The sequence below is a fragment of the Lacerta agilis genome, chromosome 14 (genome assembly GCF_009819535.1).
Source record: "Lacerta agilis isolate rLacAgi1 chromosome 14, rLacAgi1.pri, whole genome shotgun sequence".
Lineage (NCBI taxonomy): Eukaryota > Metazoa > Chordata > Lepidosauria > Squamata > Lacertidae > Lacerta > Lacerta agilis.
In genome coordinates this window covers 5,326,620-5,353,752 of record NC_046325.1, presented here as the reverse complement: position 1 = coordinate 5,353,752, position 27,133 = coordinate 5,326,620, and the positions used below count along the sequence as shown (strand labels likewise).

General features: G+C 49.6%; 3 protein-coding genes across 10 annotated transcripts in view; 1 reads left to right on the top strand and 2 right to left on the bottom strand.

Annotated features, from left to right (window-relative positions):
• The first annotated feature begins 316 nt into the window (after window positions 1-316).
• On the top strand, window positions 317-10,976 carry GMPR2 (guanosine monophosphate reductase 2). 4 transcript variants are annotated; one of them, XM_033169742.1, is made up of 10 exons: window positions 317-417; window positions 1,638-1,733; window positions 2,315-2,434; window positions 2,936-3,019; window positions 3,188-3,361; window positions 3,753-3,834; window positions 7,085-7,191; window positions 7,646-7,688; window positions 7,816-7,975; window positions 10,643-10,976. In XM_033169742.1, exons 2-10 carry the CDS (start codon window positions 1,647-1,649, stop codon window positions 10,836-10,838), a joined length of 1,053 nt encoding a protein of 350 aa, XP_033025633.1. In that variant the 5' UTR covers window positions 317-417; window positions 1,638-1,646; the 3' UTR covers window positions 10,839-10,976. The 4 variants fall into 4 exon arrangements, with proteins under 4 accessions (XP_033025633.1, XP_033025634.1, XP_033025635.1 ...); XM_033169743.1 differs by having other exon boundaries at window positions 358-440; XM_033169744.1 differs by lacking the exon at window positions 317-417 and adding an exon at window positions 449-468.
• A 96-nt stretch (window positions 10,977-11,072) lies between these two features.
• On the bottom strand, window positions 11,073-16,400 carry TINF2 (TERF1 interacting nuclear factor 2). Of its 4 annotated transcripts, none has more exons than XM_033169738.1 (11): window positions 16,212-16,400; window positions 15,246-15,476; window positions 14,712-14,813; window positions 14,448-14,549; window positions 13,450-13,560; window positions 13,180-13,279; window positions 12,962-13,094; window positions 12,837-12,874; window positions 12,031-12,092; window positions 11,464-11,537; window positions 11,073-11,367 (listed from the first exon to the last, which is right to left on the bottom strand). In XM_033169738.1, exons 1-11 carry the CDS (start codon window positions 16,383-16,385, stop codon window positions 11,325-11,327), a joined length of 1,170 nt encoding a protein of 389 aa, XP_033025629.1. In that variant the 5' UTR covers window positions 16,386-16,400; the 3' UTR covers window positions 11,073-11,324. The 4 variants fall into 4 exon arrangements, with proteins under 4 accessions (XP_033025629.1, XP_033025630.1, XP_033025632.1 ...); XM_033169739.1 differs by having other exon boundaries at window positions 12,031-12,089; XM_033169741.1 differs by lacking the exon at window positions 16,212-16,400 and adding an exon at window positions 16,112-16,204.
• Window positions 16,401-20,884: 4,484 nt separating this feature from the next.
• The window catches only part of TGM1 (transglutaminase 1), a 47,188-nt gene continuing 40,939 nt past the window's right edge, over window positions 20,885-27,133 (bottom strand). For both annotated transcript variants that reach the window (XM_033170317.1, XM_033170318.1), the window contains exons 13-15: window positions 24,448-24,608; window positions 23,664-23,800; window positions 20,885-22,513 (exon numbers count right to left, since the gene is read on the bottom strand). In XM_033170317.1, the coding sequence (XP_033026208.1) occupies window positions 22,096-22,513; window positions 23,664-23,800; window positions 24,448-24,608 (716 nt within the window). In that variant the 3' untranslated portion in view covers window positions 20,885-22,095. The remainder of the gene's footprint in view (window positions 22,514-23,663; window positions 23,801-24,447; window positions 24,609-27,133) is intronic.

Sequence of the window (27,133 nt, the reverse complement as noted above, 5' to 3'; positions counted from 1 at the left end):
CATCTCCCGTCAGGCACTATTTATTCGGACTACATCTCCCGTCAATTTATTCGGACTACATCTCCCGTCAGAAACCCATCTCCGCCGTGCCCCGCCCGCTGGGAGTAGCCGTCTTTTCCCCTCCTGTCGTTCTCTTGGTTGGCTCGCGCGAGATTCGACGTCACGCGCACGCACGCAGGTGGGGCAAACGTTTCCCGAGGGCCGTTCCAGGCGCGTTGGCTTGTGGGAGTTGCAGTCCAGCGAGCGCTCGCTGTTATAGGCAGTGAGGGGAGAAGACTACAAGGACCACAAGGCAGTGCGCCGAAGAGGTCCAGAAGGACCAGGAGGAAAGGGGGCGTGGCCGAGTGGCGAGAAGCCGGGTGGAATCGCGCCGTTGTGGAAAAGAAGCTCGCGCTGACTCCAGCCTTCTGAGATCGGGTAGCCGCAACCGGAAGTGCGCGGGAAGGGGTGCCCAAGGGTGCACCGGAAGTAGGGCTCAATCCGGCTCCTCGCACTTGTCCCCCCAAAACAAACCCCACATTCGTGATGTGAACCACGTCCCCTTCGCTCTGAGTGGGGTTGGGGGTCCGGGGCAGCGATGCAGAGTTAGCATGACTTATGCTAACATGGCAGTGCCTTGCTGGGGGAGGGGTCAGGTGGTGGGATTGATGGTTCTGTGACATCTGCGCCCCTGTCCCAGTATGCTGGCAGTGGCGCCCCACTGGTTTTAAGAGAGTCAGACGCCCCGCAGGCGTGCTCAAAGGCTGGCGTCAGTCATACAGACGCTTCCCTGGAAGTGCGTCCATTTCAGAACTTGCTGACAATTTATAGCATTAGGATGTGGGGTGCAGGGTGGTGTTCCTGGAACTGGCGGGATAATTAAAGATAAGAGGTGCAAAGTCTTTGCAAATGCCTGTAATCGACTCTGCTTCCCTTGGGGCGATAAGAGCTGCTGATTGGTGACAAGCCCAAAGAGGGAGACTGGTTGAGGTTTTAATGTGACAGCTGTGTTAATGGAAGTTATTGTTATTAATGTTATTGGAAGTCCCAAGAGGTAGCCTCTGCGAGGTGGTGGAGATGGAGTTGTAGTTTGACAAACAACTTAACTGGGGACCAGAGGATCAGAGATTATGTGGAGATCAGAGATACAATGTGCCTAGTGTTTTTCCACAGAGTGGCATGCGTGGAATCACTGCGAGAAACTGAGGAAGAAGCAGAGGTCATGAACGGCTGTTAGTGTTAGCAAGCTGTGGTTCGTGGAAGCAACACAAGTCACGGCCTGTTAAGATAACTTGCATTTTAATGCCAAAAACCACTGCTGGTTGCTATAGGAAAATATTTTCAGTTTCAATATTGACAAAATTGGCTTTGAAAAGAAATGTGTGTCTTAAACAGGCAACGCTACCGATAACAATCTGTTCTACAGTTGTGCTCAGGTCCTGCTTTTGGGCTTACTTTTGGAGCAGTCGGTTGGCCACTGAGAACCGGATGCTAGGCTCGATGGCCCACTGGCCTGATCCAGCAAAGCTGTTCTTATGTTCACTGATTAGTTACCGTAATTTGTTATCTGCTGGTTAGTGCTGGTGTTCTCCTGGTGGAATAGGCTAGGATTTTCTGCCTGGTGTCCCAGAGTGTGCCCTTTTTGCTTTCCTTCCAAGGGGTCGAAGATGCCACACATCGACAATGACGTTAAGTTAGACTTCAAGGATGTCCTCTTGAGGCCGAAACGGAGCACTCTCAAGTCTCGCAGTGAGGTGAGAATGCTGCTTAGATGCCCTCCTGTATGTTAACAGTTTGCTGAGACATAAGTGTGGGACACTGAATGGAGCCAGGACATTTAAATGGAGGCCAATCTGATATTTGAAGCCCTTCCCTCAATGGCTGGACTTGCTGTAATTGCTGAGTGGAATGGGCTTAGGGGCATTTCCCTGTCAAGGGTCACGTTACACATGTTTGCTTTGAAGTCATGAGGACTAGCAACCTTTTTAAATTAAAGACATCGGCATCCTCACACTTCATGCTTAGCCTGGACCTGATATTTACACCCCGGTCCTACATCCTGAGGACTGGGGATATCAGGGACAACAATTTCCGCAGGTAAAGCATTGGCTGAGCCATCTATTTATCAGATTGCTCCCTGACGGGCGAGTACTGCAGGATGTTTGGTTTAAGCCACAACAGAAGATGGGAGAAACAGGTCCCCCGCCTGCTGCTCCATACTGGGAGACACTGGTTTCTATCGTCATGCGACACCTCAGAAGTTAGGAGCAGTGACTCTCAGGCCATATCGCTCTTGCAGCCCTATACCTTTTATCTTGGCTTCCTTCCTTCCCAGGTGGATCTCATGAGGTCCTTCATATTCCGCAACTCCAAGCAAACATACACAGGGATCCCCATCATTGCTGCCAACATGGACACCGTGGGCACCTTTGAGATGGCCAAGGTCCTTTGCAAGGTACGGTGGCTGTCGAGGCAGCCTGGTCACCTGGGTGCTGCAAGGGCTTCCTGCTACAGCAGAGGCGCTGCTCCCTGCTAGCCCTGGCAAGGTGTTCAGCTTTGGGATCACTGGTTACTTAATTTAATTTATTTATTTAACTTCTATAGCGCCTTTCCTTGGAATATCTCAGGGTGGTTCACAGGGAAATCACAGGTTGACCCAGAGTTCCTTATCGGAGTTCACCTGATCAGCAGTAAAGGTGGATAGAGGGGAGGGGGGAAATGTATACCTGATCCCCATTTGGTGGTACCTGCAGGGCAATGTTTTTCAGCCTTGGGTGCCCTGCAGAAGATGCTGGACTCCAGCTCCCACCATCCGTGACCATCGGCCCAAGGTGACTCTGGATGATGGGAGTTGTAGTCTCAGTAACACCAGGACACCCAGAGTTGAAGGATGCCTGCTCTAGGGCTGTTTCCTCACTTTTCTCAGTGTCTGTTTCCCCTCCATCTCTCTTCCCAGTTCTCTCTCTTCACCACTATCCACAAACACTACAGTCTGGACCAGTGGAAGGAGTTTGCGGCGGAGAACCCAGAATGCCTGCTGGTGAGTGAATGTTGTCGCCCTCGCTTGGGCTTCAGGCCACCTGACATTAGCTCCTCTCCTGGGTCATCCGTTGAGTCGCCCTCACGTCTCAAGTTGCCCTGGGGAATAGGGCAACCCTATCTCCTCCCTATCCAGTTCTTTACCATCTGTCCCGCTGCTTCTCCCCAGAACGTGGCAGCCAGTTCAGGCACCGGCCCCTCTGACTTTGAACAGCTGGAGCAGATCCTTGAGACGGTGCCGCAGGTGCGCTACATCTGCCTGGACGTGGCCAATGGGTACTCCGAGCACTTTGTCCAGTTCCTGAGGGACGTGCGCAAGCGGTTTCCGGATCACACCATCATTGTACGTTTCATCTTTCTTGGGCTTCCCTTTGCAGCCACTGTAAGGACTGGATGGGCCTTCAGCCCAATCCTGCAGGGCTCTTACTTATTTATTTTACTCCCAATATTGCTGCCATGTCTGGGCAGTCTTCAAGGTTAGCCCTAAGTAGAGTGTATTGCAGTAGTCAAGACGGGAGGTTACCAGAATGTATAGGACTATATGGCAAGGCTAGTTGTGTTTCCTGATCACGTCCCACTGTCCCCCCCCCCCCACATCCATCACATTATTTCCACACCACGGTGTAGCCTTTGTCTTGAAGGCTTCAGAATTTCACCCCTATGTCCCACCATGGCATGTTTCACCCAAGCCAGCCTTTTTGGTCCTACAAGTCAGACGTTTTTCTCTTTGCCAGGCTGGGAATGTGGTGACAGGGGAGATGGTGGAAGAGCTCATCTTATCAGGAGCTGATATAATCAAAGTGGGGATTGGCCCAGGTAAGTGTAGAAGGATGGGTAAGCTTTTTGGGGTCAGATCCGTCTTGGGGTTATGGCAGGAAGAAGAAGTTTGGATTTGATATCGAGCTTTATCACTATCTGAAGGAGTCTCAAAGCAGCTAACATTCTCCTTTCCCTTCCTCCCCCACAACAAACACTCTGTGCGGTGAGTGGGGCTGAGAGACTTCAAAGAAGTGTGACTAGCCCAAGGTCACCCAGCAGCTGCATGTGGAGGAGCGGGGAAGTGAACCCGGTTCACCAGATTATGAGTCTACCGCTTTTAACCACTACACCATACTGGTTCTCTCTCAGGAGTCTTGTGTTAAACTGAAGGCACCCTTATTTATTCACTGATTATGCTCTTAAGGTCTGGATAGGTTGATAGGCAGAAGTGGTCTTTTAGGGCAGGTGAAAGCCGTTGGAATGGGTTCATAGAATTGCAGAGTTGGAAGGGATCCCCAAGAGTCATCTAGCCCAAATCTCAACTAAAGCATCCATGACAGCTGCTCATCCAACCTCTGCTTAAAAACCTCCAGGGAAGAAGAGCTCACCACCTCCCAAGGGAGTCCGTTCCACTGTCAAAACAGCTCTTACTGTCAGAAAGTTCTTCCTGATGTTTAGCTGGAATCTCCTTTCTTGAAACCATTGGTTTGGGTCCTACCCTCCAGAGCGGGAGAAAACAAGCTTGCCCCATCTTCCATGTGACAGCACTTTAGATATTTGAAGATATCCATTATATCTCCTCTCAGCCTTCTCTTTTCCAGACTAAACATACCCATTCCTTTTAAATGGTGCTCTTTTTTAAACAGAGGCCGGATGGCCATCTGTCCTGGGAGTGGGGGCACCTGTCAAATCTCAATCGAGGGAAGACAGGAGGTCTTTCAAGTCTTGTCCTGCCCCAACCCTCTCCGTCCCTCTGGAAGAGCAGGCTGGCTAGGTTAAACCACTTGCAAAGGGTAAAAGTGTATTGGGAAATGATCCATAATGAATTGGGGGGAAATGTTTAAAAGTACTCCCCCCCCAAAAAAACCCAGAGTCCTTTCTGTTGGGGATAATTCAGACTGAAATTCCCAGCTGTCAAAAAAGGTTATTTATGTATGCCACTACTGTGGCCCGTGTTTTGTTAGCCCAAAAATAGAAAACGAGCGAGGTCCCAACTAAAGAAGAATGGCAACTTAAGTTGACAGAATATGCGCAGCTTGTGGACTTAACGTATAGAATGAGAGAACAAAAAGAACATACGTTTATAGAAGAGTAGAAAACATTTATTGAATATATGGGAAATAATTGTGCACAGCTTAAAACACTGAAAGAAGTTGGAGTTCTTATTGCCAAATAAATTGTAATGAAACCAAATAAGAACTCTGGCCAAAGTTTTAACAAAAAAACATGCGTTTACTCATAAGTAATTCCAAACGTATTATCAATTCTGTAAAGAATTACAGTCTTAAACAACAAATAGTTTCATATGAAAGTTTTCTTTAAAGTCTTTTAGAGATGGCTGTCAGGGCTTCTCCAATGCGTGTCAGGTGTAAACCAGGGAGACCAGGACAGGGCCCCGTTTCGGCATGGATGCCTTCTTCAGCTGGCAATATCAAATAGTATTAAATAGCACAGAGTACATCAAGTTTCAAAATTGAACATTTTAAACAACATCAAATGAGTTATGTAAGGTTTTAAACAGAATTATAAAGTATCATTCACTAAAGGTCATAATTCAACAACATCAGATAAATTATTATTACAGGAAGTTTTAAAGTCTCGTGCTTATATATGTGCCCAAGTGGCTTTTCAAAGTATTTGGTTCCTTACCTTGTTTTTTATGGTAGAAGTATGTGAAAAATAAAAATGGTGTGTTTCTTTGATTCCTAAGAGGATATAGCGTCTGTAAACCATAGAAAAAACGACTGTTACAATTCTTCCATTAAATTGTGTATATGTGAAGTACAAGATTATGTGTGGTCTCACCTTAGAAGTTTTGCTGTATTTTTCTCTGTTTTTTTCGGGCGTTTCCTACTCATAGGTGAGTTTGTGGCCATTCGCTCCATAAGACTCACCTATGAGTAGGAAACGCCCGAAAAAAACAGAGAAAAATACAGCAAAACTTCTAAGGTGAGACCACACATAATCTTGTACTTCACATATACACAATTTAATGGAAGAATTGTAACAGTCGTTTTTTCTATGGTTTACAGACGCTATATCCTCTTAGGAATCAAAGAAACACACCATTTTTATTTTTCACATACTTCTACCATAAAAAACAAGGTAAGGAACCAAATACTTTGAAAAGCCACTTGGGCACATATATAAGCACGAGACTTTAAAACTTCCTGTAATAATAATTTATCTGATGTTGTTGAATTATGACCTTTAGTGAATGATACTTTATAATTCTGTTTAAAACCTTACATAACTCATTTGATGTTGTTTAAAATGTTCAATTTTGAAACTTGATGTACTCTGTGCTATTTAATACTATTTGATATTGCCAGCTGAAGAAGGCATCCATGCCGAAACGGGGCCCTGTCCTGGTCTCCCTGGTTTACACCTGACACGCATTGGAGAAGCCCTGACAGCCATCTCTAAAAGACTTTAAAGAAAACTTTCATATGAAACTATTTGTTGTTTAAGACTGTAATTCTTTACAGAATTGATAATACGTTTGGAATTACTTATGAGTAAACGCATGTTTTTTTGTTAAAACTTTGGCCAGAGTTCTTATTTGGTTTCATTACAGCTTAAAACACTGGCAGCATTAAGATAAATTCAACAGTGTAAATAAGTTTTGATGGATGCAATAATGGAATACTGACTGGTACAGTTTTCGTAAAATATGCAGGGATTTATGGTATGTAAAATGAACCATGGAAAAAGAAGGGAAGTCACTGATATCTTAAGGATGTAAAATGAGTACAGTGGTACCTCGAGATACGAACGGGATCCATTCAGGAGCCTCGTTCGTATCCTGAGAAGTCCGCAAACCGCAGCACTACTTCTGTGCACACGTGGGTCGTGATTCAGCGCATCTGAGCATGTGGGTGACGTCACTGTGTGCGTCAGCGCATGCACAACCTGCCAAACCCGGAAGTATTCCGTTCCATTACTTCCGGGTTCGGCGTGTTCATATCCCGTGCCGTTCGCAACCCGCAGTGAAGGCAACCCGAGGTATGACTTTATTTTAAACTGCAAAACAGAAAAGTTAATAAAAATTATATATATATAAACCACTTGCCTTGTCTCCTCCCAGGCTCGGTTTGTACCACGCGGAAGAAGACGGGGGTCGGCTACCCCCAGCTCAGTGCTGTCATGGAATGTGCTGACGCCGCCCACGGCCTCAATGGGCACATCATCTCGGTGAGATGCCCGGCTCCCCCCTTGCCAGGTCCAATGGGCAAAGGGATGGCAGGAGCCTTAACTATGCTGGAGCCCCTTTGGAGCAGGGGCGGAAGGGGAAGGTCTGCCCATCCATTGTTATTGAACTACACTTTGTCCTGGGATCAAACTTTTCTCTTGCCTGTGGCATGAGAAAGCATCCAGGCAAACCCCACGCTTTCCTGCCCCCTCAACTGGCCACTTTGTAGGGGTTCTTGGGAGGGGCAGCCCTGACCGCTGCAGAGAGTTTGATCCTGTTTAAGAACTCTAGGACAGCTGCGCCGCTGGTTCCAATCTCTAAGCATAGGCTTTCCGGCCATGAGGACTAGAGGCTTGCCCAAGCCTTTTGCTAAGAGAAGGCAGGCGCTTAGGATGGCAGCCATGGGGAGATTGAACGAGGAATGCTGAGATTGTCCTTCTGCCTTCTCTCCTGCAGGATGGAGGCTGCAGCTGCCCAGGAGATGTTGCAAAGGCTTTCGGTAAAAATAAAAATCCCATCCTTCCAACTTCAATGGGTTGGGGTGGTGGCAGAACCCGACTGGTTCTCAGGGTCCCGCAGCTAAAGCTGCTTGTCTCACACACCTCCCAATTCTGTTGTGGGTGCAGGTGCCGGCGCGGACTTTGTCATGCTGGGAGGGATGCTGGCAGGGCACACCGAATCTGGCGGGGAGCTCATTGAGAAGGAAGGCAAGCAGTACAAGCTCTTTTACGGCATGAGCTCCGAGGTAGCCATGAAGAAGTATACCGGGGGTGTGGCAGAATACAGGTACGGTGGCAGAAATAAGAGTTTGTGCTCGCTCCTTTCCCCCTTCCGTTACCCCGTTCACATTCACTCCTCTTTGTAAAATGCTGCAGGGTAGAAGCACTCCGATTCGCTGCTCCGATCTGCCGGGTGTGCCTTTCACCAATACACTCTTCTCGTTTCCCCACTTTTCTGTCTAGGCAATAAGATAATAATTTATTCCTTAGACGCCAGCCATCTGACTGGGTTGCCCCAGCCACTCTTGGCGGCTGCCAGCAGAATGTTAAAACACAAAAAGCGTTACGCTCACTCAACCACTTCTATCGGTAGAATCAGCACTGCTGCAGGTGCCGCGTTAACACCGGCGTAGGTAGGAAATGGATCTTCGGAACTCCCTGCCTCTTGAACAACAGGCAGGTGCCTCCACTGTACTCTTTTTGGCACCTGCTGAACACATTTTTGTTTAGGCAAACCTTGCAGGGCATGCGGAATGTTGACGCGAGCTTTAATATGTTTTTATTGTTGATTTTAATTACCCTGTTTCTCCTAAAATAAGACATAGCTATAAAATAAGCCATAGCAGGATTTCTATGCATTTGTGAAATATAAGCCGTTCCCCAAAAATAAGCCATACCCCGAAAATAAGCCATAGTGACGTGGTACCTCCCATTAAAACAGCCTGGAGAGGCGTGGCTATGCAGCGTACCGATGCGACACGGTTAAAATAAGACATCCCCTGAAAATAAGCCATACTGTGTTTTGTTGAGTGAAAAAAAATATAAGACGGTGTCTTATTTTAGGAGAAACACGGTAGCTGTGGAATGTTTTGAATAGCTGTTTTTACTAATGACCTTATTCATTTTGTAAACCACCGTGGTTTTTTGTTTACGATCACGCGGCATATAAATTTCCTGAAATAAAAAAATCAGCCAATGTTCCGCAGCCACCGAGCACATTCAGTCCTCGTGGGTAGCTGTGGCCCACACAGTGGTGGTGAGCTGTGGAACATTCCCCCACTCCAGATTTTTCCTATTTCTGCCAGGCCGAGTCTGCCAGTACCTCTTCCTTGCATGCAGGTGCTGCTGTTTGGCCTACATAAGTATCAACCCTCATGCCTGAGCATCTGAAGTACAGTCATACCTTGGATCTTAAATGCCTCGACTCCCGATCAAATCGGCTTCCGAACGAAACCCAGATCGAAACCTGGGAGTGTGTGTTCCGGTTTTCGCACAATTTTTGGAAGCCGAACATTTGGCGCGGCTTCCGACTGGCTGCAGGACGCTCCTGCAGCCAACTGGAAGCCGCGCCTTGGTTTTTGAACGGTTCCGGGAGTCGGACTCCCAAAATGCTTTCTGTTCAAGAACCAAGGTACGACTGTAGAGGGAACTAAAGCACAATTGTAGTTTCTTGGGTGGAAATCTGATCGCTAAGAGCCAGGCAAGGGCATGTCACCAATAGAGCACAGGGCAGCTTTTGTGAGGGAAAGGGAAAGGTCAGCCAGGCTGGGGGGAAACCTCACAAGGTCTAGGGAGGGAAGGCAAGGAGTCTTGTGATCATGGCTCAAGTTGCTGTGGCATTTTTAACTCGGCAGCATCCTTGCTGTGATGCCTGAGTGGGAAAACTCTGGCAGCTCCCATCAGTCACAGCAAGCATGGCAAGAGATGAAGGGAGTTGCTCCTCACAGAATCAAAGAATTACTGTATTTTTCGCTCCATAGGGCACACCGGACCATAGGGCACATCTTGTTTTTAGAGGAGGAAACCCAGAAAAAAATTTCCTCCTCTAAAAGTCCTTTTTTTTGAGGATCAGCTAAAAGTTTAGCAACTTTTTTTGCAAAGGGAAAAGCCCTATTTTTTGAGGATCAGCTAAAAGTTTAGCAGCTTTTTTTGCAAAGGGGGAAAAGCAAAGCTCCTTTTGCAAAGGGGGAAAAGCAAAGCTCCTTTTGCAAAGGGGGAAAAGCAAAGAGGGAAAGCCCCATTTTTATGGGGTTCAACTCACATTTCTGCAGCTTCTAAAAGAAAGGGAGCCTTTTCTACAGTTTCCAGACAGATAATCTAATCAGCCAGTCACATGTCGCTGGGGAAACAAGCAACCTCCCTCTGCAGCACATTCAACAAAGGAGGTCGTGGCAAGAGGGCGGGGCCAAAGGGAGCCGGGACTCTTATCTCTCTCCCGATCTCTTGCTGATCAGCTGCTGAGTGGGGTCCTTTCAACACCCCCTTTTCTCTTTGTAAAATAAAAAGCATGATCCTCTTTTGACCCCTGGGCAATTCAGCTCCAGTGACCACCATTCGCTCCATAAGACGCACAGATATTTCCCCTTACTTTTTAGGAGGGAAAAAGTGTGTCTTATGGAGCGAAAAATATGGTAAATGCAGGAAGTGGAATGATGGGGCAAGATGCCTCTTTGCCTGTCTAGCCACACAAACTCTCCTATATTTCTAGTAAGGATTGTGGTGTTGAAGGTTCAAGCAAAGGAGGATTTGTGAGCACGCTCAAGTCTCGGCTTGAATTTTTCCTGCGCCTGATGTCAAGCCCGGGAAGAGAGGGAGGAATGGTTCCCCCAAAACGGCTGGTTGAGGCTGGGGCCTAGAGCTTCTCTCCAGCTCCAGTAATACATGCTAAATGTACGAGGAGGGGGAGCTGGACAGCCCCTGCCCGGCTGCTAATATCTCCCTCCTCCCCCTGCAGGGCGTCCGAGGGGAAGGTGGTGCAAGTGCCATTCAAGGGCGACGTGGAGCACACCTTGCGGGACATCATGGGCGGCATCCGCTCCACCTGCACTTACGTGGGGGCTGCCAAGCTGAAGGAGCTCAGCCGCAGGACCACCTTCATCCGAGTCACGCAGCAAGCCAACCCCATCTTCGGCGAGGCCTGCCAACCCTGACCTCCGCCCCACGAGACGGCGGCCGCTCCTGGGTCACTCCAGTGGGAGTATTTGCACAGGCTGGCAAGCTGGAGCGCTGGCAGGTTTACAAGCACCAAGCCTGGCGCTGACCAAATCCACTCCATGCCCGACGCCAGGCTGGCACTCCTTAACTCCCCTCCATTGCATTCCTTGCTCAGTCCAGTATAGGCAGACCGCCCTCCTCTTGTGAGTAGAAAGGAGACGTGTGTCTGCGTAACTATTTTATTCCAGTATTTGCACGCCAGTCCCGCTTCTGCGCTGCGCAATTTGCGTCTTTCCTTCCCGAGACCAAACTCGAAAGGGAGCAGGCGAGGCGTTTTCCGTGGGCCAGGCCAAAGACAGGTTGGGAAAGACGACAGTGGAACAGCAACAGAAGCTTTTGCACTGTTTGCCAAAACCATAAATAAAGCTCTGGAAATGTCTTTGTGCGGGCATCTTTGGAGGAGGAGACCAGTGGGGCGGATGTCATGTCAGATGGGATTTCGCTGAGCCTGAAGAACTAGCGCACCTGGAGGAAGGGAAGGAGAAAAAAAGAGAGGTTAAGGTGTGGCAAAGAACAGCGGCCCTTCCTAGACAAGGGAGGGGGGTGGTGGCAGCCACTCACTGATTCCTGGTGTTGCTAAGGTACTGCTGCAACGTGGGGATGAGGGTGTTGTGTCTGGTGCACTGGTACTCTCCCTGTTGGAGGAGAAAGGGAGAAGAGGCCTTGGCTGGCTGAGCCCCTTACCGGCACACCACCTCTTCAAGCTCAAGAAGGGACACACTCGACCCATCTCCATCAGCCTTATTTAAATATCAGTGCAAACGGTACTTTGCAGCGCACTAGGGGATAGGTCCCTGCCCTGAGGAGCCTACAATCTAAAATCTGACAAGGAACAGGGAAGCAAGATGCAGCCGTTTCAGTTGCACATGCTTGAGCTTGCTTACACTCACAGCACGGCAGCCTTTCACAACTGAGGGCCCTCGGTTTTGGACTACAACTCCCATCAGCCCCAGCTGGCTGCTCCAGGAGGGGATGGGGGAATTACGGGGCTGAGCCAAAAGGCTTCAGAGAAGCCCCACAGCTGTTTCTTCAACATTCACCAGGGACACCAGCCAAGGCCCTGGCCTGACCTCCTGCACTCTCACCCCCCCCGCCCCCCAATGGCATGCTGAGCATTTTGCTCCTCACCTTCTTGAAAGGGGAACTGCACCCGTCACTGCTTGAATCCAGGACAATATCCTCGACTTCTTCTAGAAAGAGAACGAAGGGGGTTGTGGGTACATGGCACATCCTTCGCTGCTCCCCTGCATAGCCAAGGCTGCATCTTCTCCCCAGGTCAATGCAAGGGGAACGTGGTGGCATCTCGGGATTTTTCTACCCTCCTTTGGAAAGGGGAGGGGATGTGGAAATTGGGGGCAGGCCCATCAGGTCAGGGCCCTGCAGTTGGGGGGGGGGTAGTGGAGAAACTGAGGTCCCTGCTGAGCAACTCCAACCCTGGTCATTCCAAACCTACGCCACGCCACAGCCCCTCCACCCTGTCTGCTCCCGATAAACTGCCTTCCTAGAGAGAAAGAGAGATGTTCCCGGAAACGGGAGGCTGAAACACAGAAGGGGGAAAAGCGGGGTGATTTGGGGAGCAGGGAAGTGGTGTCTCACAGGGGAGGGGAAACAGCCAGCCCTCAAAACCTGGTTGGCCAACCCTGCTTTCTACTGTAAAATCCGCACATTTGTTCTGCAAAAAATCCAAACGCTGGAACCACCCCCCAGTGAATCTTCATGTGGATTTTTCTTCAGCTGCTGCCCTCCAGCTGCTTTTGGATTATGACTATCCCAGGCTGGGGCTGATGGGACCTGTAGCCCAATGTACATGGAAGGGTACCAAGGCAGGGAGGCTGGAGTAAACTATTTTTTTTGGGGGGGAGGAATACATTCAGTTCCCAGAATTGTACTTGCCCACAAAGTGGGGAGAGATTCATAGAAGCAGGACTACCTACCCATTCCCTGGTTGCCCAGCCGACGCCTGGGGGAATTCCTAAAGAAGGGAGAAAAAAAGAAGGTAGAACAAGCCATTAAGGGGCAGGGGAATCGGGGGAAATGAGAAGGACAAGGAGACACTTACTGTTCCTGGGCGCAGGGTGAACTACTCCTGTATGTGTGTGCCTGGGAGGGCTCAAGTGTCCTATGTTCCCCCTCCTCCTCGCTGTGAACTAGGGAGCTTGACAGGCGGGGGGAAGGTGGGTGGGTAGGTAATCCTGGAAGAAGGGTAAGAAGTTGCAGACAAAGGACACACAGGGAAGGCAGGCCAAGGGCCGCAAGCCAAATTCCTTCGTTACCTACCTGCGGTCTGGTACCCCATGGTGGAGAGGTAGCACGAGAGGATGCTGGAGTCCGGCTGGGGAGTCTGGCTGGGCCCTTGGAGGCAGGCGGCGTCCAGCAGCTGTGGAGGGGGGAGGTAAAAGTGAGGGCCAAGGCCTGCCCATAAAGCCTGTGCCCTACCATGGAGCCACAGGGCCCCTCCATCCCAGGAGTGCTGAAGGTGGCGGCAGTGGACTGCCAGCTCACCGCTTGGTTCCAGCCCATGCATGCCCTGCTACTGCTGCCTGGTACCTGCTGCAAATGGGGCTCAGGAAGGGTTTTCTCCAGTTGCCACAGGTAGTCGTGAAAGAGCTCTTCAACCACCTGCATAAAGGCTTCTCCGTAATCCTTTTCCAGGTGCTCCTAAAAGGCAAAAATCCAAGAACGTTTGCAATTGCCTCCAACCGAAGCTCTATTCCGACACCCATCTTCAGAATAGGGATCTGCCTTCTATGAGGTTGGCCATTTGCGTCCAGCTGCCCCGGCATTTTCTGTTATTGGGTGGGGAGCCTGTGGGGCCCTGCAGAAGTCGTGGCACTATGATCAGTATCCCTGATCATGGACCATGTAGCTGGGGCTGATGGGAGTTGGGAGACCACAAAGATCTGGTGGGCCAGATGTTCCTTATCCCTGAAGGGGCTCTTGGGTAGAAAAAATATTTTCCATGATCTCTCAACTGAAGATGCCCCGATCAAATGTAGGATTTCTGTATGCAAAGTATGTCCCATTCTATCATCATCATCATCACCATCATCTAGTTACAGGTAGGTAGCCGTGTTGGTCTGCCGTAGTCGAAAGAAAATAAAAAATTCCTTCCAGTAGCACCTTAGAGATCAACTAAGTTTAGTTGGTCTCTAAGGTGCTACTGGAAGGATTTTTTTAAAAAAATAATAATCATCATCATTAACCTTCCCTTCACCCCAAGGTCCCAGGGCAGGTTACAGCAAGCAACCAGAACACCATATTAATAGCTTAATCAGCTTGCAATCACAAAACCAAGATGGGTCTTGGAAATATACCCCAAAATGTAAAAAAAAACCAACAGGGTGGAGAGGTGTGGCGTTTTCAGCATTTGCCAGAAGCTGTCTTATTTAGGAGCTGCCACAGAGGATGATCCTTCCTGGGCTGTTGAGCCTGTCCCTTCAATCCCAACTTCTGCCCAACACAGATAAGTAAACCCACAACCAAACTTGCATTGTTCAAGTGCACCCCAGCCTGACTTTCCTCTCAACATCGTCGACCAGCCTCACCTGCACATACTTCTCCTTCTCCCTGCGGTCACTCAGCAACCCAAACACCAGATCCCGGAAGTTCTCCTGAGCCAACCGCACCATCTCCACGTCCTGAGGCGTCTGGGGTGAAAGGAAAAGATGGCCACAGTAAGCAGGGATGGCTGCTCCTTAATGAGAGGTGGGCAGCCTAGAAGGAGCATGGCAGGGAAGGACGCACGGTGGTGTGTGTGTGGGGGGGGAGAGGGCGGTTTGGCTCCGCTGAACATATATGCAGACACTCACAGCTTTGGTGTGGGGCTGAGTCTCCCCCTCTGGAAAGAACGTATCTAGAGCGTTGTAGATCTTGCCATTTGGCTGCTGCTCCTGAAGCATTCTCATGATCACCTGATGCAAGAGAAAAAAGAAAAGTCAAGGGAGCTGACCTCCTCTATGGTGACCTGGGAGAACTTGTGGGACAGGGATGGGAGGAAAGGATCAAAGAGTCATTTGGTAATAATAAGTGAAAACCAGCAAAGACTGACCAGGCTACTGAGACATAGGGACATCAGGCTGGCGCCTTCACTTGACTCTTCTTTGTTTAGGCCAGCCTACCCAGACATTTATAATGTTGACATGTGCTTTAAGCTGGGATTTTTACTGACAATTTTATTGTTTTATTGTTTTTGTAAACTGCTTTGAAGCGTTTCCCCCCTCCCCCCCAAGTCAAGTGGTAGATAAAAGAAAAACACTCTGATTATTTCGTTTTTAACTCCCCTCACCCTGCCAATGCCACGGCAGGACATCTGCACACGCAAGAAATGTTGGCCTGAGACCCACCATTGCCTGCAGGCCCAACCGCAGCTTGGCAAGGTGCCGGAAGTGCACCAAGTCAGGTGCCGCTTCCTTCACGGCCTCCAGCAGCGCCAGCACGCGGGGGAAGTCGTGGACCTGCTGCTTCTTTACCACGTGCCAGGCGGCAGCGGCCACGAGACGCAGCGCGACGCAAGGGTCAGGAGCCTCCCTTGCTATTGCTTCTGCCTCCTCCTCCACCACCGTGGCTGCCATCGCCTGAGGAGAGAAAAAGCAGAAGGGGGGAAGGAAAAGTAAGAAGTGAGCGACAGCGGGAGGCTGGCGACTGCGAGAGACAGTGTGGTGTAGCGGATGGAGTGCCAGATCAGGGTTCAAATCCCCACTTGCCCATGAATCTTACGGGCTGATCGTGGACACCACTTGCTGCCTCTCATCCAAACCCACCTCAAAGGTTGTTGTGGGAATTAAATTAGAAAGAGGTGGGGAGAGCAATGTACTCCACCTTGAGCTCCTTGGAGGAAAAGCTGAGATAGAAATGCAGTAAATGAAAAAATGCCACAATCAGGACTCAGAAAGACTATTCCTGGCCTAGCTTCTTACACCCAAAGCTTGTTTATTTGATGCAATGTGACCCATCGCTGCCTCCTGAGGGAGAGTTCCAGAGATTAACTGTGCTGTCGTGTAGAGGAGGACCTTCGTTTTCTCCGCCTTCCTGAAAGTTAAGAGCCATTAAACAGTGGAACGGACTCCCTCGGGAGGTGGTGGGCTCTCCTTCCTTGGCAGGTTCCTGCATCGCAGAGGGTTGGGCTAGATGACCCTCGAGGGTCCCTTCCAACTCTACCGCCCTCCATGCCAGGCATAATTTCTGCAAACTTCCGCTCGGCCTAGCCCACCTCGCGAGGCAGAAGAACCGTCCCGGCCACCTTCGTTTCCCTGTGAGGGTGAACAGCGCAATAGAAGCGCAATAAATAAACCAATAAACAAGCGTCATACCCTTCTTCGTTGCCCTTGGCAACCCCTAGCCCTCGGCCGGGCTTCCGGCGCCTTCACTTCCGGCTGCGCATGCGCCCTTTTAACTCTCCCCTCTCCTGTTTTTCGGGACTCTGAGCCACATCGCAGCTCCGACGCTCGCTCGGTTCTCCTCCTTCTACCGTTATCCCCGGTCATTTCGTTTTTTTATGTCCTGCCGCGCTTCCGGCGCGTTTCTATGTGGGTGCGCCTGACGTCACCCCGGCGCTTTCGTCACATCCGCTGGCGTTCCGTGGAAACCTTGGAGACACGCGGTTTCTACACCACCGCCGCTCAAGATGAGCCACACAGCGGCCCCTGTCGGTCATTCTGGGAACCGCGGCCTCTTAGAGCAAGCAGCCAACCAGGAACGAGGAGGTGGGGCGAGAGAGGAGTTTATGCAGATTTGAGAGCAGGATGCCCACCTGGCCAGGTGGAGGTGGGCGGGGCCTAGCGCGTTACGCCAGCCCTGCAGTGTAGGCCGAGGTTAATATTGCACGTCGGGGAACCGGTGCTGGGAGCAAGAATATAGTCTACAACTACCCTGCGGTGTGGTCCAGTGTTCCTGCTTTGTTGCAGGCTGGGCTTTGTGTATACTGTACAGTCGTAACTCGTGTTGTGTTAAGGTTCATGTTGCATCCGAACGCGGCAAACACGGAAGTGTATACTTCCGGGTTTCGCCATGCGTGCGCAGAAGTGTGTGCACAAGAAGCGTTCTGCGCGCTTCACGCATGTGCAGAAGTGTTTTGCGCGCTTTGCACATGCACAGATGCGCTCTATTGCGCTGTGCGATTGCAGAGAAGTGGCGTTCCAGTTACAGACTTTTCAGGGTGCGAATGGCACACCGGAACGGATCGAGTCCTTAACTAGAGGTACCACTGTAGATGAGAGAGGCAACATCTAATGCACATCTTGTAATTAATAAATAATAACAATAACAATAACAACAACAACAACAACAACAATAATAATTTTATTGTTTATAGCCCACCCATCTGGCTGGGTTTCCCCAGCCACTCTGGGTGGCATACAGCACATAAAAAAGCAAAACATTAGACATTAAAAATTTCCCAATACAGGGTTGCCTTCAGATGTCTTCTAAAAGTCAGATAGTTGTTTATTTCCTTAACATCTGATGGGAGGGCGTTCCACAGGCGTTCCACTACTGAGAAGGCCCCCTACCTGGTTCCCTGTAACCTCACTTCTCGCAGGGAGCGAACTGCCAGAAGGCCCTCGGAGCTGGACCTCAGTGTCTGGGCTGAACGATGGGGGTGGAGATGCTCCTTCAGGTATACTGGGCCTTTGAGGCAGTTTAGGGCTTTCAAGGTCAGTACCAACACTTTGAATTGTGCTTGGAAACGTACTGGGAGCCAATGTAGGTCTTTCAAGGCCGGTGTTATGTGGTCTCAGTGGCTGCTCCGAGTCACCAGTCTAGCTGCTGCATTCTGGATTAGTTGTAGTTTCCGGGTCACCTTCAAAGGCAGACCCACGTACAGCATATTGCAGTAGTCCAAGCGGGAAATAACCAGAGCATGCACCACTCTGGCCAGACAGTCTGCGGGCAGGGAGGGTCTCAGCCTGTGTACCAGATGGAGCTGGTAGACAGCCCACCTAACAGTTCGAAAGCACTTCAAGTGCAAGTAGCTAAATAGGTACCGCTCTGACAGGAAGGTATATGGTATTTCCATGTGCTGCTCTGGTTCACCAGAAGCGGCTTAGTCATGCTGGCCGCATGACCCAGAAGCTGTCAGCGGGCAAACGCTGGCTCCCTCGGCCTATAGAGTGAGATGAGAGCCGCAACACCAGAGTTGTCCGTGACTGGTCCTAATGGTCAGGGGTACCCTTACCTTTACCTTTATATTGATTATTGCTTTCTTTTTATGGATCAATGGTCTTGTTAGATAGTAAAATTCATTTTAAATTGCTGTTTTAGGGGTTGTTTTTAGAAGTCTGGAATGCTTTAGTCCATTTTGCATTACTTTCTATGGGAAAGCACACCTTGGTTTTGGAACGGACCTCCAGAACGGATTAAGCTTGAGAACCAAGGTACCGCTGTAATTGGTTAAGTACAGATGTATTGTCATAGGGCCAGCTAGCTCAGAAGGAAGAGGGGTGGGGCCTTTCTTCCACCTCTACACTGCCCCCCCAAAAAGCTTGCAAACAGTGATAATTCTGATATGTCTCAAAGGGGGCTGTCTCCTGGTCTAGTAGATGTACCGGTATGATATGAGACATCCTATTTAGACTGTGACTATCAAAAAGGAAATAGGAGCAGAGTTTGTCAGCCTTACTCATTTCAAAGGAAACCTCTTATCCAGTGACGTTTAAAATTTGTGTTTCTCACCCCCTCAACTCTCTAACTGGAAATTGCTAATCCAAGCAATGAGATGCAGCACACTGTTGTTGTTGTTTAGTCGTGTCCGACTCTTTGTGATCCCATGGACCAGAGCACGCCAGGCACTCCTGTCTTCCACTGCCTCCCGCAGTTTGGCCAGACTCATGTTAGTAGCTTCGAGAACACTGTCCAACCATCTCATCCTCTGTCGTCCCCTTCTCCTTGTGCCCTCAATCTTTCCCAACCATCAGGGTCTTTTCCAGGGAGTCTTCTCTTCTCATGAGGTGGCCAAAGTACTAGAGCCTCAACTTCAGGATCTGTCCTTCCAGTGAGCACTCAGGGCTGATTTCCTTCAGAATGGATAGGTTTGATCTTCTTGCAGTCCATGGGACTCTCAAGAGTCTCCTCCAGCACCAGAATTCAAAAGCATCAATTCTTCGGCGATCAGCCTTCTTTATGGTCCAGCTCTCACTTCCATACATTACTACTGGGAAAACCATAGCTTTAACTATACAGACCTTTGTTGGCAAGGTGATGTCTCTGTTTTTTAAGATGCTGTCTAGGTTTGTCCTCGCTTTTCTCCCAAGCAGCAGGCGTCTTTTAATTTCGTGACTGCTGTCACCATCTGCCGTGATCATGGAACCCAAGAAAGTAAAATCTCTCACTGAGAGATTTTACTTTCTTACTGCAGGACACTATTACCCCTTTTATATCTCTACTAGGTGTCGTTTGCGACTGGACCTAACGGTCAGGGGTACCTTTACCTTTACCTTTTGAGGGTGACTCTGCTTCAGTTTCCTAACCTGAGTTTCCTTCTGTGGAATTACAGCAGCACCCCCTCTCTCCCTGCCTTGGTTTACTCTCAAGACCAAATTTCCCTTCTCCCTTTCCCTCTCCATGACAACATCTCCCCTCCCCACATCTCACTCTCCTTCCCCAATGCCATAATGGGTTATTTCTTTCTCAGCTTCTGAACCTACAGAAGTGTCAGAAATATCTGCTCCTCCAGCCTCTCTTCAACCCACAGCTTCCCACAAAAAATCCCCTTCGCTTGCTCTCTTGCCCAAATGGATAACCTGAAAGGGCCAAGTTTGGCTCCATTCACGTGCCTGGTGTGAATTACTGTATGCTTGTGAAACATGGACGACTTATAAACACCATCTCCAACTCCTCGAAAGATTCCATCAACGGTGTCTCTGAAAAATTGAACACGTCACTTGGGGAGACAGGCGAACTAAGGAAATATCGCCAGTGTCGAAGCAATGAGTCTTCAACACCAACTTCATTGGACCGGTCATGTTGTGTGGGATGCCTGATTATCGTCTTCCAAAGCAACTAGTACTCTATTCGCAACTTAAAAATGGAAAGCTTAATGTTGGAGGTCAACAAAAGAGGTTTAAAAACTCTCAAGGCAAATCTTTAAAAATGTAGTATAAACACCACCAACAATTGGGAAACGCTTGCCTGCGAGTGCTCCAATTGGAGAGCAGCCTTTACGAAAGGTGTCATGGGCTTTGAAGATGCTTGAACTCAGGATAATAATAATAATAATAATAATAATAATAATAATAATAATAATTTATTATTTGTACCCCGCCCATCTGGCTGGGTTTCCCCAGCCACTCTGGGTGGCTTCCAAGAAATACTAAGATACATTAAAATGTCACAGATTAAAAACTTCCCCAAACAGGGCTGCCTTCAGGTATTTTCTAAATGTCAGGTGGTTGTTTATCTCTTTGACCTCTGGTGGGAGGGCGTTCCACAGGGCGGGCGCCACTACCGAGAAGGCCCTCTGCCTGGTTCCCTGTAGCTCTGCTTCTCGCAGTGAGAGAACCGCCAGAAGGCCCTCGGCGCTGGATCTCAGCGTCCGGGCTGAACGATGGGGGTGGAGACGCTCCTTCAGGTATACAGGATGCAAGGGAGAAACATGCTTAAGAGGAAGGCACACTTGGCAAACCCTCACCGTGATCAACTCCCGCCCAGAAACCAATGTCCCCACTTTGGAAGCATGTGTGGATCCAGAATTGGCCTCCACGGTCACTTATGGACTCATTGTTAAAACCATGTTTATGGAAGACGATCTTACTCGGCTATGAAGGATCGCCAAAGAAGAAGAAGAAGTGCCCCCCTAGTGGCTGTCATAATCACAGTGTGACGACAGACCAGTGCAAATACTATATAGGAGAGAGAGGATGTGCAAGGAAAAGGCAATGTGGCTTTGAGGGGACAATACCACCAAATGCAACAGCTGCTAATGTGGGTTTGTGACATGTTGAGTGCTCCAAGAAAAGAAGAAACCCACACAACCATTTAAAAAGCCAGGTTTAGAGTTAAAAATCATTTATTTTCAAATAAATACCTATATTAAGTGTGAAAAATAATAGTAACAGGCTTTGGCTTCACTTGTTTGCACGTAGTTTAAATGTAGCACAATTTAACATATCTTCACATAATCACAGAGCTGTCATCTGGGCTGGTCACCAACATGTTATTTTGGCTCTTCTTTTTAAAAGAACACACAGCTTGGCTTCAGTGCAAAGTTAAGGAATATTGTGGACATTTAGTGACTGCATACATTTAAATAAGTGAATGTAGGCAAGGCAGCCCATGGCCAATCAATGCATTTTTGCGGTGGGTTAGTAGCCTTCCTCAAGCAGTTTCCCTTCTCTTCCTTGCTGTTACTATTTTAGGAGGGCAGGGAGAAAAATCCCCCCCACACCACAACCGGTGCATGATAACCCCCTTGCACGGGGACCAAGGAGAGAGATAAGAAAGTGGCAAGATTCATCTAATGTTAAATGTGGCGTTAAATTTCCAGTGGATATGGTGGGGATCGAGCTGGATTTACTTAGGAGGACTTAAAAAACAACAACCCTGTGTATCTTCTCCCTTCGGAAGCGCACTGCTTGCCTTTTTCGGGGAGCAAGTATTGTGCCTGTGCGAGAGAGTGAGGTTCAGTGTATTATTCAAAAACAAAAAGTGTGCGAAGGAGCAAAAGAGAACAACCATTACAAAAATATTTCGGGGGGATCCCAGCGATCAAGAAAGAGGGGGTGGGTTTGTGGGGCTCGGCCCTTGGGCTTGGGAGAGAGTGAAATTGACAGTGCAGGTATGTGAGGGGATGGCAAACATTCAGGCGGAAGATGGACGGAACAGGCAGAGAGGGGCAGGCCAGCGTGGGCTCAGAGTCGCGAGTTTTGTAGGGAGCGGGGACGGAGAGCAAGGAAAAAGGGGAAGGAACTACAGAACAAATTGTGTGAGGGATTGGGGAAAGCAGAGATATACGGTAACTGGGCAATGGCAAATAACGGGCCGGGCCGGCAGGGTGGGCTGTATATGGGTGATGGACGGCTGAGAGACAACCGAATATTGAGGCCTTGGCATGCCCGCATCCTGCAGAACTGCTGTGGTTCTGTGGCTCATGCGTGGCACGCCCCGCCCCCTCCTCAGGTAGCTCCCAGTTCTGCTGGCACCGTATGCAATTCATCACACAGTACATGGCATATAAAAATAAAAAAGCTAAAAAGGTCTGTCTCAGACTGGCCGCCCCGCCCTCACGGCAGGCGACCCACGGGCATTGGGGGTGCCTCGAGGGTCTGGCTGGCGGGCCGGAGACCCGCGGGCATTGGCTGGGCTGCTGCTGCGGCCTGTCGGCTGGCGAGCCGGAGACGCCCTGGCGAGGGCGGGAGAAGGTGCAGGCGAGGCTCGGGCGGGGGCCGGAGAAGCCCGCCCATGGGCCGGGGAAGCTCGTCCGCGGGCCGGAGACCCCCGAACAGGGGCTGGAGAAGCCGACGAGGGGCCTCGTGGGGGGCCCTGGGTCACCTCGATCGTCAGCACCCCGTGGACCTGGGAGAGCTGAGGGCTGTCCAGGCTGGCAACCAGCTGGCGTTGGCCTGCACGGAGAGGCGTGAACGTCTGCCGAAGCGTCACTGTTTGGTGTGGGCCGATATTTCTGCAAAAGGGGAAGAAAGAGAGAGTCAGGTTTCCCCAGCTTGCGTTTTCAGAAATGCCAGAGTTCGGATGTGAAAAGGTAAAGGTAAAGGACCCCTGGGTGGTTAAGTCCAGTCAAAGGTGACTATGGGGTTGTGGCGCTCATCTCGCTTCAGGCCGAGGGACCTGGCGATTGTCCACAGACAGCTTTCCGGGTCATGTGGCCAGCAGGACTAAACCGCTTCTGGCGGAATGGGACACCGCAACGGAAACCAGAGCGCACAGAAACGCCGTTTACCTTCCCACCGGAGAGGTACCTATTTATCTACTTGCACTGGTGTGCTTTCGAACTGCTAGGTTGGCAGGAGCAGGGCCTGAGCAATGGGAGCTCACCCCATGGCAGGGATTCAAACCGCTGACCTTCTGATTGGCAAGCCCAAGAGGCTCAGTATGGTTTAAACCACAGTGCCACCCGTGTTCTGGTCCGGTGCCAGGGCTCGAGGAGTCCAACCCTCCAATTCTGGGTATGCGAGAAACTAATTATAGGTTCTTACTAGAAGCATCCTGCCTTACTTTGGTCAACTCTTCGCTAATTTGGTTTAAGGTTCCACCCCAAAGCATCTGTCATAAGCAACCCCTGAATTAAGGACAAAATGAAAACTAGGGAGCCATCTGGCAACCCAGAGAGATGGGCAGGGTATAAATATTACCAGTGCTTTCCCCCGCTAAAAAAAAAAAATGTTTAGGGGTACTCTCATTTTCCTACTCATATTGAAATCCTGCCCTTCAATGAGTCCAAATTTAGATTCACACAATGTTTAGGGGTATGCGTATCCCTGCGTCCCCCCAGGAAAAAAGCACTGAATATTACAATAACAACATTATTTTCATATCATTTATTATTATTATTATTATTATTATTATTATTATTATTATTATGTTCTGCAGATTGAATCAAATTAGGGGTTTTTTTTTTCATTTGGCCTTTTCCTTCTTTCAGCTCTGAGCATTTAAAATTGCACCTGTATTACGCGATGTGAATTTTGCTGAACGCTTTCGCATAGCACCTGGTAATCTTCTGATGAAGGGAAGGTGGTTATTGTTTCAGGTGCATAATGCACTTAAATGGCAGCCCGCTCCCAAAGGATCCTGGGAAAGGTAGGTTTACTCACCCCACTGTCATTGTATTTGGGGTGGAGAGCCCTGACCCCTCCATATGGAAGATGGCCCCTGTCAGAGTCACCGGAAGTGGGTTCTTGAAGACAATCTGGACTTGGGTTTCTTGTCCAACGATAGCTGGGCCCAGCAACTATTGTTGGGGGGAGAGAGAGAGGAGAGGAGAGAAGAGAGAAAGCATTGTCAAGTGTGAGCAGTGCCGGATTTACGTATAAGCTAAACAAGCTATAGCTTAGGGCCCCACTCTCTTGGGGGCCACCCCCAAAATTAAAAAAAACCAACAACTGGATGTACATTTCCAAAATATAAGATAAAAAATAAAACCTACATACAGCAACAGTGTATTGTGTTGTGCAGGTAAGGCCTGCTAGCCTGCTCTCTAAAATATCACTGGTTTGCTCCTTTCTATATATAGGGTGCCTACATTCTGCATGGACTGGTTGCGTGGCAACATGGGCAGATGGCTTTAGATACCTATGAGGTCCATAAATTACCATATAGCATATAGAGGTAAAGGTAAAGGGACCCCTGACCGTTAAATCCAGTCGCAGATGACTCTGGGGTTGCGGCGCTCATCTCGCTACATGGAGGACAGCGAGGAAATGACACGCAAAGGCAATGTTTACATCCATTGCTCCGCCCTCTTTGGTCTCTGGCCCCGCCCACCATGGCACCTGGCCCTCCAAAGGCTGCCCAGAAAGGAATGCGGCCCTCAAGCCCCCCCCCACTCTCAAAGGGTTCACTCACTCCTGACTCTAAACCACAGCCTGTGTGCCATACCGTCAGAGTGAGGTCCGGCGTCCGCAAACGGAAGGTGTGCTCCTTCGCGATCACCTGGCCGGTTTCGGCCACTTTCCCCGAGATGCTCAGCTTCATGGCTCCCTGGTCAACCAGGTGGGGCTTGTACTCGGCGTAGGAGACCACCATGGGAACAGCTTGGCCTGGAAGGGAAAGGCAGGGGAAGGGTTACGCAAACTGGGACCGAAAATCACGACAAGCTCTACGGCACAACTTGCGGCTCTACGCAGCTCAGGACCAGGTTCCCCTATTTTATTATCTATTTACTTTATCCTTTAAACACTCAGTCGACTGCCACAGTCTGCGGAAAAGTCTTCGGCAAGTTCCAAAGATCTCAGAAGTCCGCTCTGCAGTAACTCTGAGTGTCCGGAGGCGGTTGGAGGATGGATGGCGGCTAACAGATTGAGGATAAATCCTGACAAGACAGAAGTACTGTTTTGGGGGGACGGTGCGGGCAGTTGTGGAGGACTCCCTGGTCCTGAAAGGGGTAAGTGTGCCCTAGAAGGACCAGGTGTGCAGCCTGGGAGTCATTTTGGACTCACAGCTGTCCATGGAGGTGCAGGTCAATTCTGTGTCCAGGGCAGCTGTCTACCAGCTCCATCTGGTACGCACGATGAGACCCTCCCTGCCTGCGCACTGTCTTGCCAGAGTGGTGCATGCTCTGGTTATCTCCCGCTTGGACTACTGCAATGCGCTCCACGTGGGGCGACCTTTGAAGGTGGCCCGGAAACTGCAACTAATCCAGAATGTGGCAGCTAGACTGGGGACTGGGAGTGGCCACCGAGACCATATTACACTGGCCCTGAAAGACCTACATTGGCCCCAAGTATGTTTCCAAACTCAATTCAAAGTGTTGGTGCTGACCTTGAAAGCCCTAAACGGCCTCAAAGGCCCAGTATACCTGAAGGAGCATCTCCACCCTCATTGTTCAGCCTGGACACTGAGATCCAGCTCCGAGGGCCTTCTGGCGGTTCCCTCACTGCGATAAGCAAAGTTATAGGGAACCAAGCAGAGGGCCTTCTCAGTGGTGGCGCCCACCCTGTGGAACGCCCTCCCATCAGATGTCAAGGAAATAAACAACTATCTGACATTTAGAAGACATCTGAAGGCAGCTCTGTTTAGGGGAGTTTTTAATGTTTGACGTTTTATCGTGTTTTTAATATTCTGTTGGGAGTCGCCCAGAGTGGCTGGGGAAACCCAGCCAGATGGGCGGGGTATAAATAATAAATTATGATGGTGACTATAACTCAGGGGAGGGTTTTTAGCGTAGAATATCTGTATTCTGCAAATCATAAAACTTCTTTCAAAACTATACTGCACTACACTGAAATGTTAAAATGTTTCTTTCATTGTCCTTGAATCTTCCTGCCATTCTCTTGCTACCCTCTTCTTCGAGAACAACTGGCGTAGAGAGAACGCATCACACACTGTGGATTTCATTCGTGGGCCCCCCCTGACTCCACCCGGGGAGCTGTGTGTCCCACCTCTACCCGTTTTGCCACACCACACGTTTTGCCACACTCACAATGGGCTTGTTTGATGTGACGCAGGGGGCCCCATGCAGTTACGAACACATGGCCCGGTGATTTAAGGCGACCGAGAGCCAGTGTGGCATAACAGTTAAGAGTTTTGGACCTGGGAGAGAGCCGAGTTCGAATCCCCATTCAGCCATGAAGCTCAGGACCACAATACCTGAAGGGCCACCTCTTTCCATATGAACCGACCCAGACCCTGAGATCATCTTCTGAGGCCCTCCTTTGTGTGCCTCCTCCTCGAGAGGTCTGGAGGGTGGCAACACGAGAACGGGGCCTTCTCTGCAGTGGCTCCCCGTCTGTCGAATGCTCTCCCCAGGGAAGTTCGCCTGGCACCTTCATTATACACCTTTAGGCGCCAGGCAAAAACGTTCCTTTTTGACCAGGCCTTTGGCTGACCTGATGGACATCCTACGCCCTTTTAAAAAGTGGCTCTTTTGGAGGGGGTGTTATTGGGTTATTGTTCTTATTTTGATTTTATATATTGTGATCTGGAAGTGATCTATACGGAAGTGAGAGCTGGACCATCAAGAAGGCTGATCGCCGAAGAATGGATGCTTTTGAATTCTGGTGCTGGAGGAGACTCTTGAGAGTCCCATGGACTGCAAGAAGATCAAACCTATCCATTCTCAAAGAAATCGGCCCTGAGTGCTCACTAGAAGGACAGATCCTGAAGTTGAGGCTCCAGTACTTTGGCCACCTCATGAGAAGAGAAGACGACAGAGAGGGGACGACAGAGGACAAGATGGTTGGACAGTGTTCTTGAAGCTACTAACATGAGTTTGGCCAAAGTGCGGGAGGCAGTGAAGGATAGGCGTGCCTGCCGTGCTCTGGTCCATTGGGTCACGAAGAGTCGGACACGACTGAACGACTGAACAACAACAACAAATTGTGATCTTTTCTGTGAACCGCCATGAGACCTCCAAGTATAAGGGCAGCATATAAATTCAGTTAATAATAATAATAATGAAGTTCCGTGGGTGACCTTGGGCCAACCTCTCAGCCTAGCCTACCTTGCAGGCCTGTCGTGAGGGTGAAAAGGAGGAGAAGCCTGCCCACCACCCTGAGATCCTTGGAAGAAGAAAAAGGTGGTATATGAATGTGGGGGAAAACCCCCACAAATAAATAAGGTGTCG